General features: G+C 47.8%; 1 protein-coding gene across 1 annotated transcript in view; it reads left to right on the top strand.

Moving 5' to 3' along the window:
* LOC144818543 (alcohol dehydrogenase 1A-like) overlaps positions 1–14,540 on the top strand; it is a 361,679-nt gene that overhangs the window by 155,128 nt on the left and 192,011 nt on the right. The window contains exon 3 of the mRNA XM_078676062.1: positions 6,880–7,021. Coding sequence (XP_078532188.1) covers positions 6,880–7,021 — 142 coding nt within the window. The remainder of the gene's footprint in view (positions 1–6,879; positions 7,022–14,540) is intronic.

The raw sequence follows: 14,540 nt of genomic DNA, 5'->3' as shown, positions 1-14,540 counted from the left end.
TGTAGATTGTGTACTTAATTGAGTTAAAGTTGAAGGAATTGCATACCGCTTAAATACAAAGAATAAGGCCCTGATTACAAGTGGGTAGTTTTCCAATCCCTGCATAAACCCTTGTTTGCACAGGGGTAGGAATTACAAATTTAGTGATATTGGTGAATATTGAGTGCGTTAAATACCTCAACCTTTGTTACATTTTGGCAGGCCCAACCTAGCACAATTTAACAGGGGAAAAGTGTACAGTATTTTCTGTAGCATGCTGATTTTGGTGCCGTGAGGTCAGTGTCCCCTCTACAGGTCAGCGCCCAGTGCAATCACACCGGTCGCACTGCCCTAAAGCCAGCACTGCTGGGTGACCTCCTTATATCTGTTCTGGTGGCAGGAAGGCTGAGCTGCCTTCAACTGGCTGGGCCTGGAGAGAAGCAGTATGTAATGTAACCTCCAAAAATGTGGTGGCCTGTGGGATGAGACTGCGGCCTTGTGCATGCTGGTTGTCCTTCTTGAACCTGATCCCGTTGGTGGGAAACCTGGGATGGCTGTGATTGCTATGATTACTAGGGGTAATCCCCATTACTCTTAGTCCTACTCGTCCTTGACCCAGTCATCACACATGAGGTATTCCACACGACCGGAAACAAAACAGGAAACGCTTTTAGACTCCACCCACCCTCCTGTCAGGTGCTATAACACACCTAACCACCAGAAGCACATCCTGATGTACCAAGCACCAAAGGCCTGGAAAGGGAGGGCGGGCGGGTTGTATGACTGGGTCGAGGACGAGTAGGACTAAGAGTAATGGGGATTACCCCTAGTAATCATAGCATTACCTCTACGTCCCTCGTCCTCGACCCAGTCATCACACATGAGGCATACCAAAGCAACCCCTATAAAGGCCTTTGGCACACCACAAACGGAAACAGACCAGACACCAAGGAGTGCAGCAAGACAGTGTTTAATAACAAACAGAAGCAAACAGAATCAAACAGAGGGGGGGAACCCCCGCAGCCTGCAACACTCCAGAACCAAAATTAGGGCGACCAGACGGAGCGCAATTCAAGCGATAATGTCGCACAAAGGTGGACTCGGACGCCCAGGTCCCCGCCCGACAAATCTCCTCAAGGGGAACTCCATGGAAAGCAGCCCAAGAAGCAGACATACCCCTGGTAGATCTCGCCTGAACCCCCGAGGGGCAAGGCAAACCAGAGCCCTGGTAAGCCAAGGAGATCACAGCCTTGATCCAGCGACCCAAAGTGAGACGAGAGGCAGCTTTACCCCTACCAGCCAAACCAAAGGTCACAAAGAGGGAGTCAGAAGACCGAAACCCAGCAAAACGAGCAACATAAACAGACAAGGCACGCCTCACATCCTAAGAATGGAGCAAGCTGTCAGAAGGCGAGGAAGGATAAGGACAGAGAGAAGGAAGAACCAACTCCTGGGAAGAATGGAAACGGGAATGAATTCTCAACAAAAACCCAGGGTCCAAAGAAAGGACCACCGCGTCGTCCATAAACCTCAAAAAGGGGGGAGAGCAACGCAATGCTGTAAGCTCGCCCAACCTCCGAGCAGAAGTAACAGCCACCAAGAAGGCAACCTTGAAAGACAGGAATTTCAATTCCACAGACTCCAAAGGTTCAAAGGGAGGGGACTGCAAAGCACCCAAAACCAAAGAAAGATCCCAAGGAGGAACCGGAGAGCGGACAGAAGTAGTAGAAAGAAAGAAACTCTGAAACAAACGGGAAACCAACAACCCGTTCGAAGGCAGAAGAGAATCCGGATCCCGAAAGGCCCGGATAGCAGCCCACTGACCCTTCAAAGTGGACAGCGCGTAGCGCTTCTGAAAGCCATCCAAAGAAAAATTGAAGAACAGAAGAACCAGCACAGCAGGCAGGGGACAGGCCCAGGGCAGCACACCAAGAAGAAAAGGAAGCCCAGTGCTTGGAATAGGAGGACAAAGTGGACTTCCAACGAGAAGCCTGCATCACAGTGATGAGGTGTTCGGGCAAACCCCGGACTTCAAGAGACAGCCGTTCAACCTCCAGACCGCCAGGGTGAGAGGAACTAACAGGGAGGGAGACGGGGATCCCAGAGGAGACGGGTAGCGGGGCAGAATCCACGGAGGGCCCACCGCCAGACCCAGCAGTAGAGGAAACCAGGAACGGCGAGGCCAACAAGGGGGAACAGCCACCACCTGAGCCCCCACCCGCTGAACCTTCAGCAAGAAAGCAGGAATCAGAGGAAAGGGAGGAAATGCATAGAGGAACCAAGGGGGCCAGAGGACAGACAACGCATCCACTCCCCAAGCACCCGACTCCGGAGTCCTGGAGCAGAACATTGGAAGCAGGGCATCGGACCGGGAGGCAAACAGGTCCAGCACCGGAGTCCCGAACCTCAGGCAGAGCAACTGGAAAATCCGAGGGGCGAGACACAGGGAGAGAGAGGACGGGAACCTCCGACTCAAGGAATCCGCAACCACGTTGTCCACACCCCGAATGTGCAGACCAGAGAGGGCCACAAGAAGACATTCGGCCCAACTCGCAATTGCACATGCCACCACGTTCAGGGAAAGGCAGCGGGTACTGCCCTGGTGGTTGATGTAGGCCACGGTCACAGTGTTGTCCGACCTCACCAACACGTTGCACCCCAGAAGACGATCCTTGAAAAGTCGAAGCGCCCTCTCCACGGCAGACAGTTCCCTCCAATTGGAAGACCGGCGCGACTCTGAAGGAAGCCAACGCGCCTGCACCCCCCAAGGACCCAAAGTCGCACCCCAGCCAGAAGCGCTGGCATCCGTCGTCATCACCAAGGGGGGCGGAGGATGGAACCACATTCCCTTCGACAGATTCGAAGAATCCAGCCACCACCGGAGAGCAGACACCAACTCCGGAGACACAGGCACAGGAATCGAGAAGTCCTGGATAGGAAAAGTCACCCAACGCTGAACATGCCACAACAGAGGCCGAAGATGAACCCTCGCCCAGGGCACCGTGAACACAGTGGCAGACATGTGACCTTGAACCACCAGCCACTGCAGGAGAGGAGCCGAATCCCAGGAAAGCAACCTCCGCAGCAACGACTGAAGACGCAGAATCCTGGACTCCGGGAGAAAGACTTTGCCCAGAACCGAGTCGAACACGGCCCCAATGAAGGACCTCCGAGTAGCAGGCTCCAGGTGACTCTTCGGTAGATTGACCAGGAAACCATGATCCCCGAGCGTACGCATGGTCAAGGAAAGGTGGCGAGACATGACCTCCGGAGATGGAGCCTGCAGCATCCAGTCGTCCAGGTATGGAAACACGGACACCCCCAGGAGATGGAGATGAGCCACCAAGGGAGCCCCCACCTTGGTGAACACCCTGGGGGCTGACCGGAGACCAAAGGGAAGGACGCAGAACTGCCAGTGATAACCCTCCAGGCAGAAGCGCAGGAACTGCTGATCCCCCAATGCCATCGGAACATGGAGGTAGGCATCCTGGAGATCGAGCGAAGTGAACACCCAGCCCTCCTGGATCAAGGGAATCACCTTCTGCAAAGTTTCCATCTTGAACGGGATCTTGCGCACAAACAAGTTCAGGGCCCAAAGATTGATGACCACACGGAAACCCCCCATGACCTTCGGGACCACAAAGATAATGGAATAAGTCCCCAGCCCATGCTCCAGGGGGGAACAAGGACAATCGCCAGCTTGCTGAACAGAACTTGAACACCCTCCAGCAACGCCGGACGGCGAGATGGGTCCGAAGGCAAGGGCGTCACCACAACACCGGAGGGAGGCGGAGGAGACCATAACTCTATCTGGTAACCCCTGGAAACAACATCCAGCACCCACTGGTCGGAGGTCGTCAGCAGCCAAGCACGGAGGAACAAACGCAGTCTCCCACCAACCGCGGGCTGACCACCAATGAGATCGGGCACCGGAACGGCGTAGTCAGGAACGAGGAGCGCCAGACCCACCATCCGGCGGGGGCTTCTGCTGGAACCTCCTCGGAAAGGATCTACCAGCACCCCGCTGGCCCCTAAACGAGGACTGCTGAAATATGGAAGGCTGGCGAAAGGACCTGGCATTCGAGAAGGAGGCCCCCCCTCTGAGAAGGAGCATGACGGAACGACAATGAATGCTTCCTTTCCTTAAAGACCTTATGGAGCTTGTCCTCCAGAGCGTCCCCAAAGAGATGAGTACAAGAAAACGGCAACCTCAAGGCCATAGAACGCTGCACCGCATCCGTTTTCCAACCCCTGAGCAGCAAGTTCCGACAGGCAGCAACAGAGGAACCACAAGACAGAGCGGAAGCCCTGACCGAGTCAAAGGCTATGTCCAAAAGGAACTCCGCCTGACGTTCCATAGAGTCAAGCAACTCCGGACAACTGCCCCCCTCCTGCATCGTAGAAAACAAAGTCTTGAAGTCAGCCAGCAAAGACTGAGCAACGTAGGCACCATATACTCCAGAACGAAGAGCCAAGTGAGAGCCAGCATAGGATTTTTTCAGTGCAGAGTCCATCTTTTTATCAACGCCATCCTTCAGGATATTATCATCCGCCATGGAAGGCCGACCCACCAGAGAAGCAACAATCGAATCGACCTGCACGGAATCTGGCAAGGCAACTTCCATATCCTGCAAAGGATAGAGCTTCGACATAAACCTCGGCATCGCAATATGATCCGGGTCCTTCCACTCCTTCAGGAGGACACCCATAACAAAGGGGTGGACAGGCATAGAAGAAGACACAGGCTTCCGAAACTGTGGCAGAACAGAGTCCAGGGAGGTGCTGGGCACAGAGTCATCAGGAAAACCCATATTCTTCCGAACATGAGAAAGAAGATCAGGTAGCAGCTCCTTGGAAATATATTTTCCCTTGAGATCCACCGCACCCAAGGTAGACTCATCCGAGGAAGCAGAGGAAGAAATATCCGAGTAAAGGGCAGCAGCAGCTTCAGAGCGACCCCCAGCACCCTTCTTGGAAGCTTGGATATCAGACAACTTTTCCAATATCAGGCGCTTCAAACGCTTAGTGTCATCCAAACTGGCACCCCTAGCAGCCGAAGCAGAATCCCCACTGTCCGGGGAAGAAGAGGAAGACCGAACAGGAGAAACATGCTTTCTCTTCCTGTGGTGTTTCCCCATAATGCAGGAGAGACTCAGACAAGCAGCCAAGAGCGCAGAACAGGGACGTACAGTCGGCACTCCGAAGCAACTCCAAACAAACACCAGACTCCCGTAAAGAAAGGAATCGCACTCACCCACCGACCAAATCCACGGCTAAACGAATGAGGAAGAAGGAGGGGTCGACCACGAGCCTCCAATCAGCTGCCGTCAAAGGAAATCACCCGGAAGGGGAATCCAAGGAAACCCCATGACGTCACACCGCCAGCGACCAATCAGGTAGGAGGAACGAGTACCCGGAGCCCAAATCGGTGCCCGAACAGGCGAAAATGAGGGGAGAAGCAACGTCCGGTCCCGCCCAGGCAGCTCGGAGGAAAGAGCCGACAGCAGTGCAGCACGGCTGACCAGATCGAAATCCATGCTCCGAAACCGCAGACTCAGGAAAGAGAACCATGAAGAAAAAAAACGGGGGACCCGAAAAGCCCCGCAAACCAGGTCCCCTGCAGCCAGGGAAAGTCCAGGAAGCCCAGCAGCCTGACTCCCAAATCCAACGAAGGTCCATGAGCACTCCCAGAGCCCGGCAAAGGAGGGAACCACAGGACAAAACGTAGCAGGTAAGCGCCTGGCACTCACCCAAGCGTCACCCATCAACATCCACCGACAGGAAACAAAACAGGATGTGCTTCTGGTGGTGAGGTGTGTTATAGCACCTGACAGGAGGGTGGGTGGAGTCTAAAAGCGTTTCCTGTTTTGTTTCCTGTCGTGTGGAATACCTCATGTGTGATGACTGGGTCCAGAACGAGGGACGTAGAGGTAATGGCATGTGCCACTGAACAGCAGTAAATTATGTGTCCTCTGTGAATGAGCTGACTTGTGTGGAAAAATTGGAGCCTGGGGCATATTGTTTTACCTGCTTGGCTGGGCCTGTGGAGACTGGAGTAGTGGCGGGTCTCATCATTTCCGTGAGTGCACTTGCTTGTGGGTTGAGGTTTGTATTTGGACTTTCAGAACTGCTTTCCAATCAGCTGCCATGAAGAGGCTCATCGGTAAAGAGACTTAACCAAAGCACTCGGTTTACTCGTTTTTATTTTAGCAGATAAAATGTTGAGCTGCTATATGCACAGGGCTTACCCAAAGCAGCTCAGTGTACACTTTTTTTTGCATCAACATGAGCCCTGGCAGACAGCAAATGCTGTAAGGATATGTAAAAAGGATGATATTCAAATTACAATATCATACTTTTTTATGGCTGCAAGGCAGATGCAAACAAAATGGCTAGCGTGAAAAATAATGTAATAGCTGCTGTAGAACTGTGGTTTATTCTTTAAGCATAAAAGCTAAAATGGAGAGCACATTTGGTCAGAAAGAGGAGCAATGAACTGCGGTAAGCACATCAAAGGGCATTAGTGTATAAAGTATTCTTAAAATAGTGCATTAGCACTGATGCTACAGATTTTCTCGTACGAAAATATACATATCTAGATTTTCATGTAAAAAAATAGTGCTTTTGGAAATCTGCGATTATGGCAAATTTCCCTGTGTAATCTGGAAAATAGTAATAATTTCCCAAAAGTTTGAAATAGTAATGATTTCTCAAAAGGTTGAAATCTGCACCCATGCAGCGTTGGAATCCTGTCTTTTTTGTGAATGGTGCAAAAAGGGTTTTTTCTTTTTTCAGTAAGAGACGATGTCTTGTTCAATTGATTGGCAACGTTAATTATTTATATGCGTTTTAATTCAACTGGATTCTATACTATAAATATGTAATTTTCTTTTTTTACAGCTTGTGGCCACAGGAATTTGTCGGACGGATGATCATGTTTTGAGGGGTGCTCTGGAAGGGATTGACTTTCCAGTAATCTTGGGTCATGAAGGAGCTGGAATTGTTGAAAGTGTTGGAGAAGGAGTGACTGACTTAAAACCAGGTTTGCTGTTAAATTCTCATTATTATTGCCTTGTAACATACTAGAGGTTAATCAACATTGCCAGGGTTCAGAGGGAGATGGTGGTCTAATGCTCATATTGGCAGGATAATGGAGAGAGGGAAGCAAGAGCTAGGTTGGGGCTGGTGCAATTCTTTAACAGAATGCTCAAAGTAAAACAGCCTGAAAATATTCAGAATTGTAATCATAAAATCTGGGATTTTTTATAGTCAGGCTTAGGTACCTCTTCTGGTTTGTGTTAGTCTCTCAAGTCATTCAATGCTCTGATAGGATAAATGCCTTGGTTCTCACTGATTAAAGACACTGAGGGCCTGATTATGATGTCGGTCGGAGTTGCCTCCGACCACCATCTCTGTGGTTTCGGAACCAACTGATCTCAGGTTGGCAGTCTGAAACCTCTATTACGGTGCGACCGCACATGGTGCGATCGTAGACTCCCATTTCCGTATGGGAGCGTGTGCGGCAGTCGGAAACCGGTCGCAGCACAAGCTCCCATAGAGAAATTGGAGTTACAGTAAATCCCTGGACCATCTGGCAGGCGCCACACGTGCAGGGATTTACAGTGGAGCACGATAGGTGCCCCCTGGCCCCCAACCGGGGTCCGCAGAGGAAAATTGCTTTCTGACAGGCTTTCCTTGTCGGAAAGCCCGACATGGTAAGCCTTTTCAGAAACCGACATTATAATCCTGAAGGCGGAAACACCGTCCATAAGGGATTATGTGGCGGTTCCTACTGGCTGATGGGCTCCTTGAGCCTGTCGGAAGCCAGTCGAATTACCCGTCCGGTTTTAAATCCCATTGCTGTCATGGTAATCCGGCGGTGGGAGTTGAAACCTTGGATGTTTGTCGAAAAGCCTCAGATAACATCCAAATGAGGCCCTAGGTTTCATCACTGCTGTTCAGCAACCAGCTGAAATATCTAATTCGCACTCCTAGAGAATGAAGCTTTGCCCCGTTTGTCTCAAATAAATCTTTGCTATAGCCTTTTCCTTTAAAGCAGGAATCTGCTGAAAAGAAAGTGTTGATCTGAGAAATAGAGAGAAAAAAATCCTTGCAGTTGTAAAATGGCAATTGCACACAAAAATAGTGAAACCAATAACATACAGGTCTCTTTGTTACTGTTCATTTAGAGCAAATGTGCTTATAAATTCAAAGAACATTTATAACAACAAAACTGGACCATCATTTACCAACATACCTGAACCAAGGGTCCCCAGTGTCCCATCCTGGAAACCATTCCTTTAGATTTGACCTTTTTCCTCTTTAATAGATCTCATTTGAACTAGCCAGACACGTATTTAAGAATCCACTTGAACACACAGAACCTGAAATGCTGCATGGTTTTGCAAAAATGATATAGATAAAAAGAATAAATAGAATTACACATTTAATTACATTACTAACTCTGAAATGAATAATATTTTAGAACACATACTCAAGGCACATTAGAGGATATCAGATAAAGCATTATTGGGTGGCTAAACACATTTGATCAGTATAGTATTTGTTAGATTTGGGGTCTCTAGTTGGCACAGGTAGGTACTTGTGACAAATAGGGACCCTTGCCTCTAGTCAGGATAAGGGGATTACACTCCTAAAATAACCCCTGCTCACCCCCTTGGTAGCTTGGCACGAGCAGACAGGTTTATCTCAGAGGCAGTGTGTAAAGCATTTGTGACCACATACAGTAACCCAGTGACAACACTACAGATAGACACCACACAAGGTTTTTATATAAAAAATAAGTATACTTTATAAAGAGTTACCACAAGACCATAAACGACAAAAATACACAATACTGGTACTTTAAGATGGTAGATTTAGCTTAGTTTAGTTCAGTTCTTAAGATGTGACACTTTGCGTCAATGTACCTTAGGTTGCGTTGCCCTTCCACGACAAGTAATGTCGCAGCAAGGGAAATGCGGCAAAGTTCAAGTACAAAGAAATAAAGACGTGAAGATCTTCCAGATGCGGCACACTTCTTCAGGGATGCGAGAAGTTCTCGGTTCGATGCGTGGAGTGCCGCGGCGACACCCTGATTCAGCGATGCAACGGCAACAGTTCCAACTGCGACACTCTTCTCCCACAATGCATGAAGCTTCCGCGCAATGCGACAACTACAGCGGTGACATCCACGATGCGACGGCAGCAGCTCCGACGACGACGCGCTTCTTGGAGATGCGAGGCGCTTTTCTTCGATGTGGTGCAGTACAACAGTTCCAGCGGCGACACCCTCCCTTGGAGTTGGGACGGCAGGCACAACGACATGCTCCGACCTCGTTGTGAGACTCTTCTTTCGATGCGGTGCAATGAGACAGCTACAGCGGCGACACCCTTCTTCGGAGTTGCGACGGCAGCAGCAGCGACGGCGACACACTTCCTCTTCGTTGCGGCACACTTCTCTCGATGCGGTGCAGTGCGACAGTTCCAGCGGCGGCACCCTCCTTTGGAGTTGCGACGGCAGGCTCAGCGACGGCGACACGCTTCTTCCTCGATGAGTCGCGCTTCCAGCTCCTTGCGAAACGCAATTCCTCAGAAGGCCCAAAACAGCAGCAGGCTCTTCCAAAAGAACTCTGGGGAGCTGGGGGGTGAAGTCTGTTGTCCCTGAGACTTCAGGAGGAGGCAAGGTCTTTTCCAAGCCCTTGGAGATCCTTCACAAGTTGAAAGTAAAGTACACAAAGTTCCTTCCTTTGGCAGTAAGGCAACCACTGCAGGCCAATCCCCCAAGCAGCACTTCAGCTTGGGAATAGTCTCTCCTCGGTTTCTTCAGGTTCCTCTCCTCAGTAAAGGTTTCTTCTTGTAGTCCAAAGTGATCTAATTTCATGGGATCAGGGTCCCAATATTTATACCCCATAATCCATTGTTCGCTGAGGGGAGAGAGGGCCTTTGCCCAGTCCAAACCAGTTCTGAAGCACTCTGTTTGCCAGACTTCTCCTTTCCTTTAACTGTGCAGGGCAGAAACATCAGACACCCCACAGGAGGTGGAACCAGCATTGTGGAAGGCAAGTACAGTCCTGGAGCACTTTGTTTACAGGACTCCTTCTCTTCTTTCAGTGTGCAGGGCAGAGACATCAGCTGCTCCCCAGGAGGGGGAGCCAGCATTGAGGAAGGCAGGCACAGCCCAATTCAAGGTTCAGGTGCAACTTCTCCCTCCCATCTAGATGCAGATCTCTCTATTCACCACTGGGCTGACTCATCCTGTCTCTTTGAATCCCTCAGCCCTGTCACTCACAAAACCAGACAAAGGAATACACAACCTTGCAGAGGAAGGCTTGAAAGGTTAGGCAAGCAAATACCTACTTTCTAAAAGTGGTATTTGCAAACACAGAATGTTAAAACCAACTTCACTAAAAGATGCATTTTATCATTCTGAGTTCAGGCATATTAAACTCGAATGTCTACCATGTTCTCTGAGACAGTTAGGATTGTAAACATGTCATAATCTAACAACCCATTCTGGCCTATGGAGAACAGGTAGCCTTGCAATAGTGAACAACGAAAATGGCTGTAATTCACTAATAGGACATGCCACACACACCAGGGCTTGTCCTACCTTATACTTACAATGCACCCTGCCCTTGGGCCTACCATAGAGGTGACTGATATGAAGGAAAGCGAAGGTTTAGGGACTGGCAAGTGGGTGCACTTGCCCAGTCAGCATGACAGTACCAGACTGCACACAGGCTCTGCAATGGCAGACCTTAGACAAATTTTACAAGGCTGCTTCTGTGGGTGGCACAACCAGTTCTGCAGGCCCACCAGCAGCATTTGGATTTACACGCCCTGGGCACACTCAGTGCACTAGACTAGGGTCTGACAAGTAAGCCAAATAGCCAAACATGGAACCACTGATTAATATATCAATTTACAATAGGGAGCACTTGCACTGTGGCACTGAATAGCAGTGGCACAGTGCCCAAAGCATCTAATACCAGCAAAAATACACGAGGCAACAGCAAAAATGGAAAGGAGACCCACGCCAATGGTGCCATGTCTAACAGTATTGGTAGGACCATAATTAGAAAATGTTAACTTTACTTCAGTTTTGCACTTTAAAAATCTCAATTTTGTTTCATTTAATTTAGCTTAGAATTTTAGATTTCTGCATGCATTCAGCCCGCAATAGAGGATCCTCTGAAATGAAATGAAATAATATTAATAAAGCACTGCTGTGACCTCAAAGCTACCCTGGCTCTGGTCTACCCAATCCCAACAGATGGAACTCAATCACTAATACTCCTAAGCTGGAAAGTGCCAGGTTTTCAAGGCTTTCCTGAAAGTTATTAAATCATGACTTGCTCTTACTAATCTTTCTAACTAAAAGGGCACGACCTCCTATTCTGGCTTTCTGAAATGTTTAAATCCACAGAAAGTTTACTTTTTAGGATTACAGAAATCTAGGAGATGTATATAGTTTAAATTTCCTTTGCAGACTACGGGGGCTGGTCTTATGACCTGTCCTAAACGTGATACGTATAGCCTTCAAAAGAAGCCAGTGTAGCTAAGCAAAGGCCCGTGACGAAGATAAAAATCTGGACCAAGCTGAGGCTAATTTAACTGCCACCATCTGATTTTGTGACTGATGCTTAAGTAAGTAGGTACAAGAGGCAAAGAAAAAGGAATTGCAACAGCCAAGTCGACTCAAAATGCCATTCTGAACCACCAGCCGCTGAACTGAACTTGGAAGATAATCAAAAGTTTGCGAAGATTTCACATTAAAGTAAAGCAAGTGGAGGATAACTTAGGCATTGGTTTTCCTGCTGAGCAACACAATATCTCGATTTTATCCCCGTTCAATTTCAAGGCATTATTACTAATCAAGGCTGAAATGTCTTTCAAGCACTTATGAAAAGAGTACAGCACCTCCTGGCGGAAGTAATCAAGTGTTAAAACTATGTCCAGTATTTTATTTTCATGGACTCATACTGAGTACCATAAATCTGAGTAATAGGAACATGTTAGAGTGCTTAGAAATGACAGACGTATGGCATGAACCACTATTAAACACATCTAAACTTTAGTTAACTGATTTTGATACTTGTTTCTCAAAATAGTCAAATGTAGCTCAATTATTTGTGTTATCTTATCGGTATTACTTTTGTATAGAATAAATTAACGAAATATCACATAATATGAAAATGTGGTCAATAATAACAGTTGAAGAGTTAAAGGATTGATATCTCGTTCATTCCCACTCAGAAAGGGAATGAGGCAGGGCTGCCCACTTTCAATGATGATCTTTGCTGTAGCACTAGAGTCCTTGGCAGCCTGGGTCCACAACGGCCCAATATTATCTGGTTCACATGGAGGGGACACCCCCTCCATGGTACACTTGGAGGGGGCGTCTATCCTTACATGCGAAAGACATCCTTTTTTATCTGGTTAACCCGTATAGGTTGGTACACAAAGTGCTTCATATATTCCAACTATTCTGTAGCTAATCTGGATACACAATAAAGTGGAACAAGTCTCTTATCTTCCCCCTGACGGGAGAAATCCCCCTGAGATTGATTTGGACTACCTCACTAATAGTTAAAAAATCATTTTACATATCTGGGCATTCAAATATCCATGAGAGAGGAAGACTTCCTATTGCACAATCTGTACCCGCAGATAGAGCGATTAAAAAGTGACGTGGAATGTTAGAGAAAATGACCAGTGTCTCTGATGGGCATGACGGTCATATTCAAAATGATGTCTCTACACCCAGCTACTGTATACATTACAAAACACCCCATACAAAATACCTATGACAGTATTTCAAGCTATCGACTTTGAACTGCGAAAACTCTTATTGGACTGAGGTAGTTCCAGAATCGCTCTCCGTAAACTCTAGCGGGCTTATATGAGGGAGGACTAGCAGTCCCAGATATCCCAAAATAGTATTGGGCCTCACAATTAATGATTGGGTATTCACTGATCGCAATGATCCTATCTTCCGAGTAGACCACCTGGCGATGGGAGACAGGGGCTATCCAGCAGCATTTTACTGTAGAAGCGGTGAAAAACAACTCCTATCCCACACACAGTGGTGTGAACCTGGCGCGAAACAACCAAACACCTGGGCTAGGAAGGAAAGGCGACAAGGAAAACTCCACTATGGGATAGCAACCAGTTAAGGGATGTGGGGATCTTAAAGGGATTTAAAAAGTTGGAACTATTGGGCATCGAATGTCTGGGGGATATCTGGATCGGACAGGCACTGATCATCTTCGAGAATCTGAAAATCGAAAACAAAATGGCAGAAACAGAAAGGTTTAAATATTTACATTTAGACCATGCCTGGCACAAATATATTAGGGAAGGGGAATCTCTGCCAGCCCACTCACCCCTTGAAGACAGATTGCTAGTGGGCCAATGATAACAGGGGCCACCTCCCTAACTTACAAGAAAATTATTTACAATTAACCAAATCCGATAGACTCCTTGAGAGAGGCACGGGAGGCAGACCTAGGACTCTTGGAAGACTCTTGGAAGAGGATGATTGAGAGGAGGTGGTGCAGAGTCCTCGATTCCGACTCATTCAGCTACGTAACCTCCATAGGTTCTACGCCTCAAGATCGCTTCTGCATCGGTTGGCCCACTGTGTATCCAGATTCTGAGCTAGGGGGTGTGGTGAAATAGTCTCCTTCTTTCATATTAATTGGGAGTGTCATTATATTCACAACTACTGGAGGGGGGGTAACACGAGTCATGTCTGAAGTCACTGACTTGGAGATCCCACTGGAGCCACGTTGGCTCTTACTTTGTGTGACGGGTGAGGCAAAACGGCCCAAATATATAACGATATGGCTCAAAGTGGTGGCAATAATCAGAAAACGGAACATAGCTAAGGTGTGAGGGGCGAGCCGTCCACCGGAACTGTCAGAATGGGAGAATGACTTGCACTGGTGCTGTGGGGCAGAGAAGGTGATATATATGGCCAGAGGATGCCTGCGTAAATGGGACAAGATCTGGGGATTTGCAGGGCATACAGGTGCCACTGACTTGGGCGGGGTTGGGATGATAAGGAAGAGATTACATCTATGTCTGAAAGTTTCCACTACCAGCGGACACAACAGAGAAGGATCAAGAGTAGGGAGGGGAGGTTGCGATTTATGATGTCAATTGGCTAAAATGTGCATAATATACTTTTACTCTGACTGTGCTTTTGAATGTGTTCTCAGCTGTTGTTAATAAAAAGATTTAAATAAAAACAAATAATAACAGGGAGACCAATATGCATTGTAGAAATACATAGACAGAATCCTCAAAAATGAATAGTCATGTATGAAGGTGAAAATGGGGACGATTAAGTGCTTTTCGTCTAGATATATTTAAATATCTTCAAGGAGGTTAATTAATAACAATTATTACAGAATAGCTTTGTGATAATGCCCCTTTTCTGTGGTCCAGTATTTAGATTGTTGTTTTTTAGATTCTACTGTTACAATCAGTAGCATATCCAATATTGGAGAAAATACACTTCGTCAACTTTTCCTTATCATCGGGAGCCTTAAAAA

This window comes from Lissotriton helveticus, chromosome 2_1, assembly GCF_964261635.1.
Source record: "Lissotriton helveticus chromosome 2_1, aLisHel1.1, whole genome shotgun sequence".
Classification (NCBI taxonomy): domain Eukaryota; kingdom Metazoa; phylum Chordata; class Amphibia; order Caudata; family Salamandridae; genus Lissotriton; species Lissotriton helveticus.
This window is presented reverse-complemented; position numbering and strand designations above follow the sequence as displayed.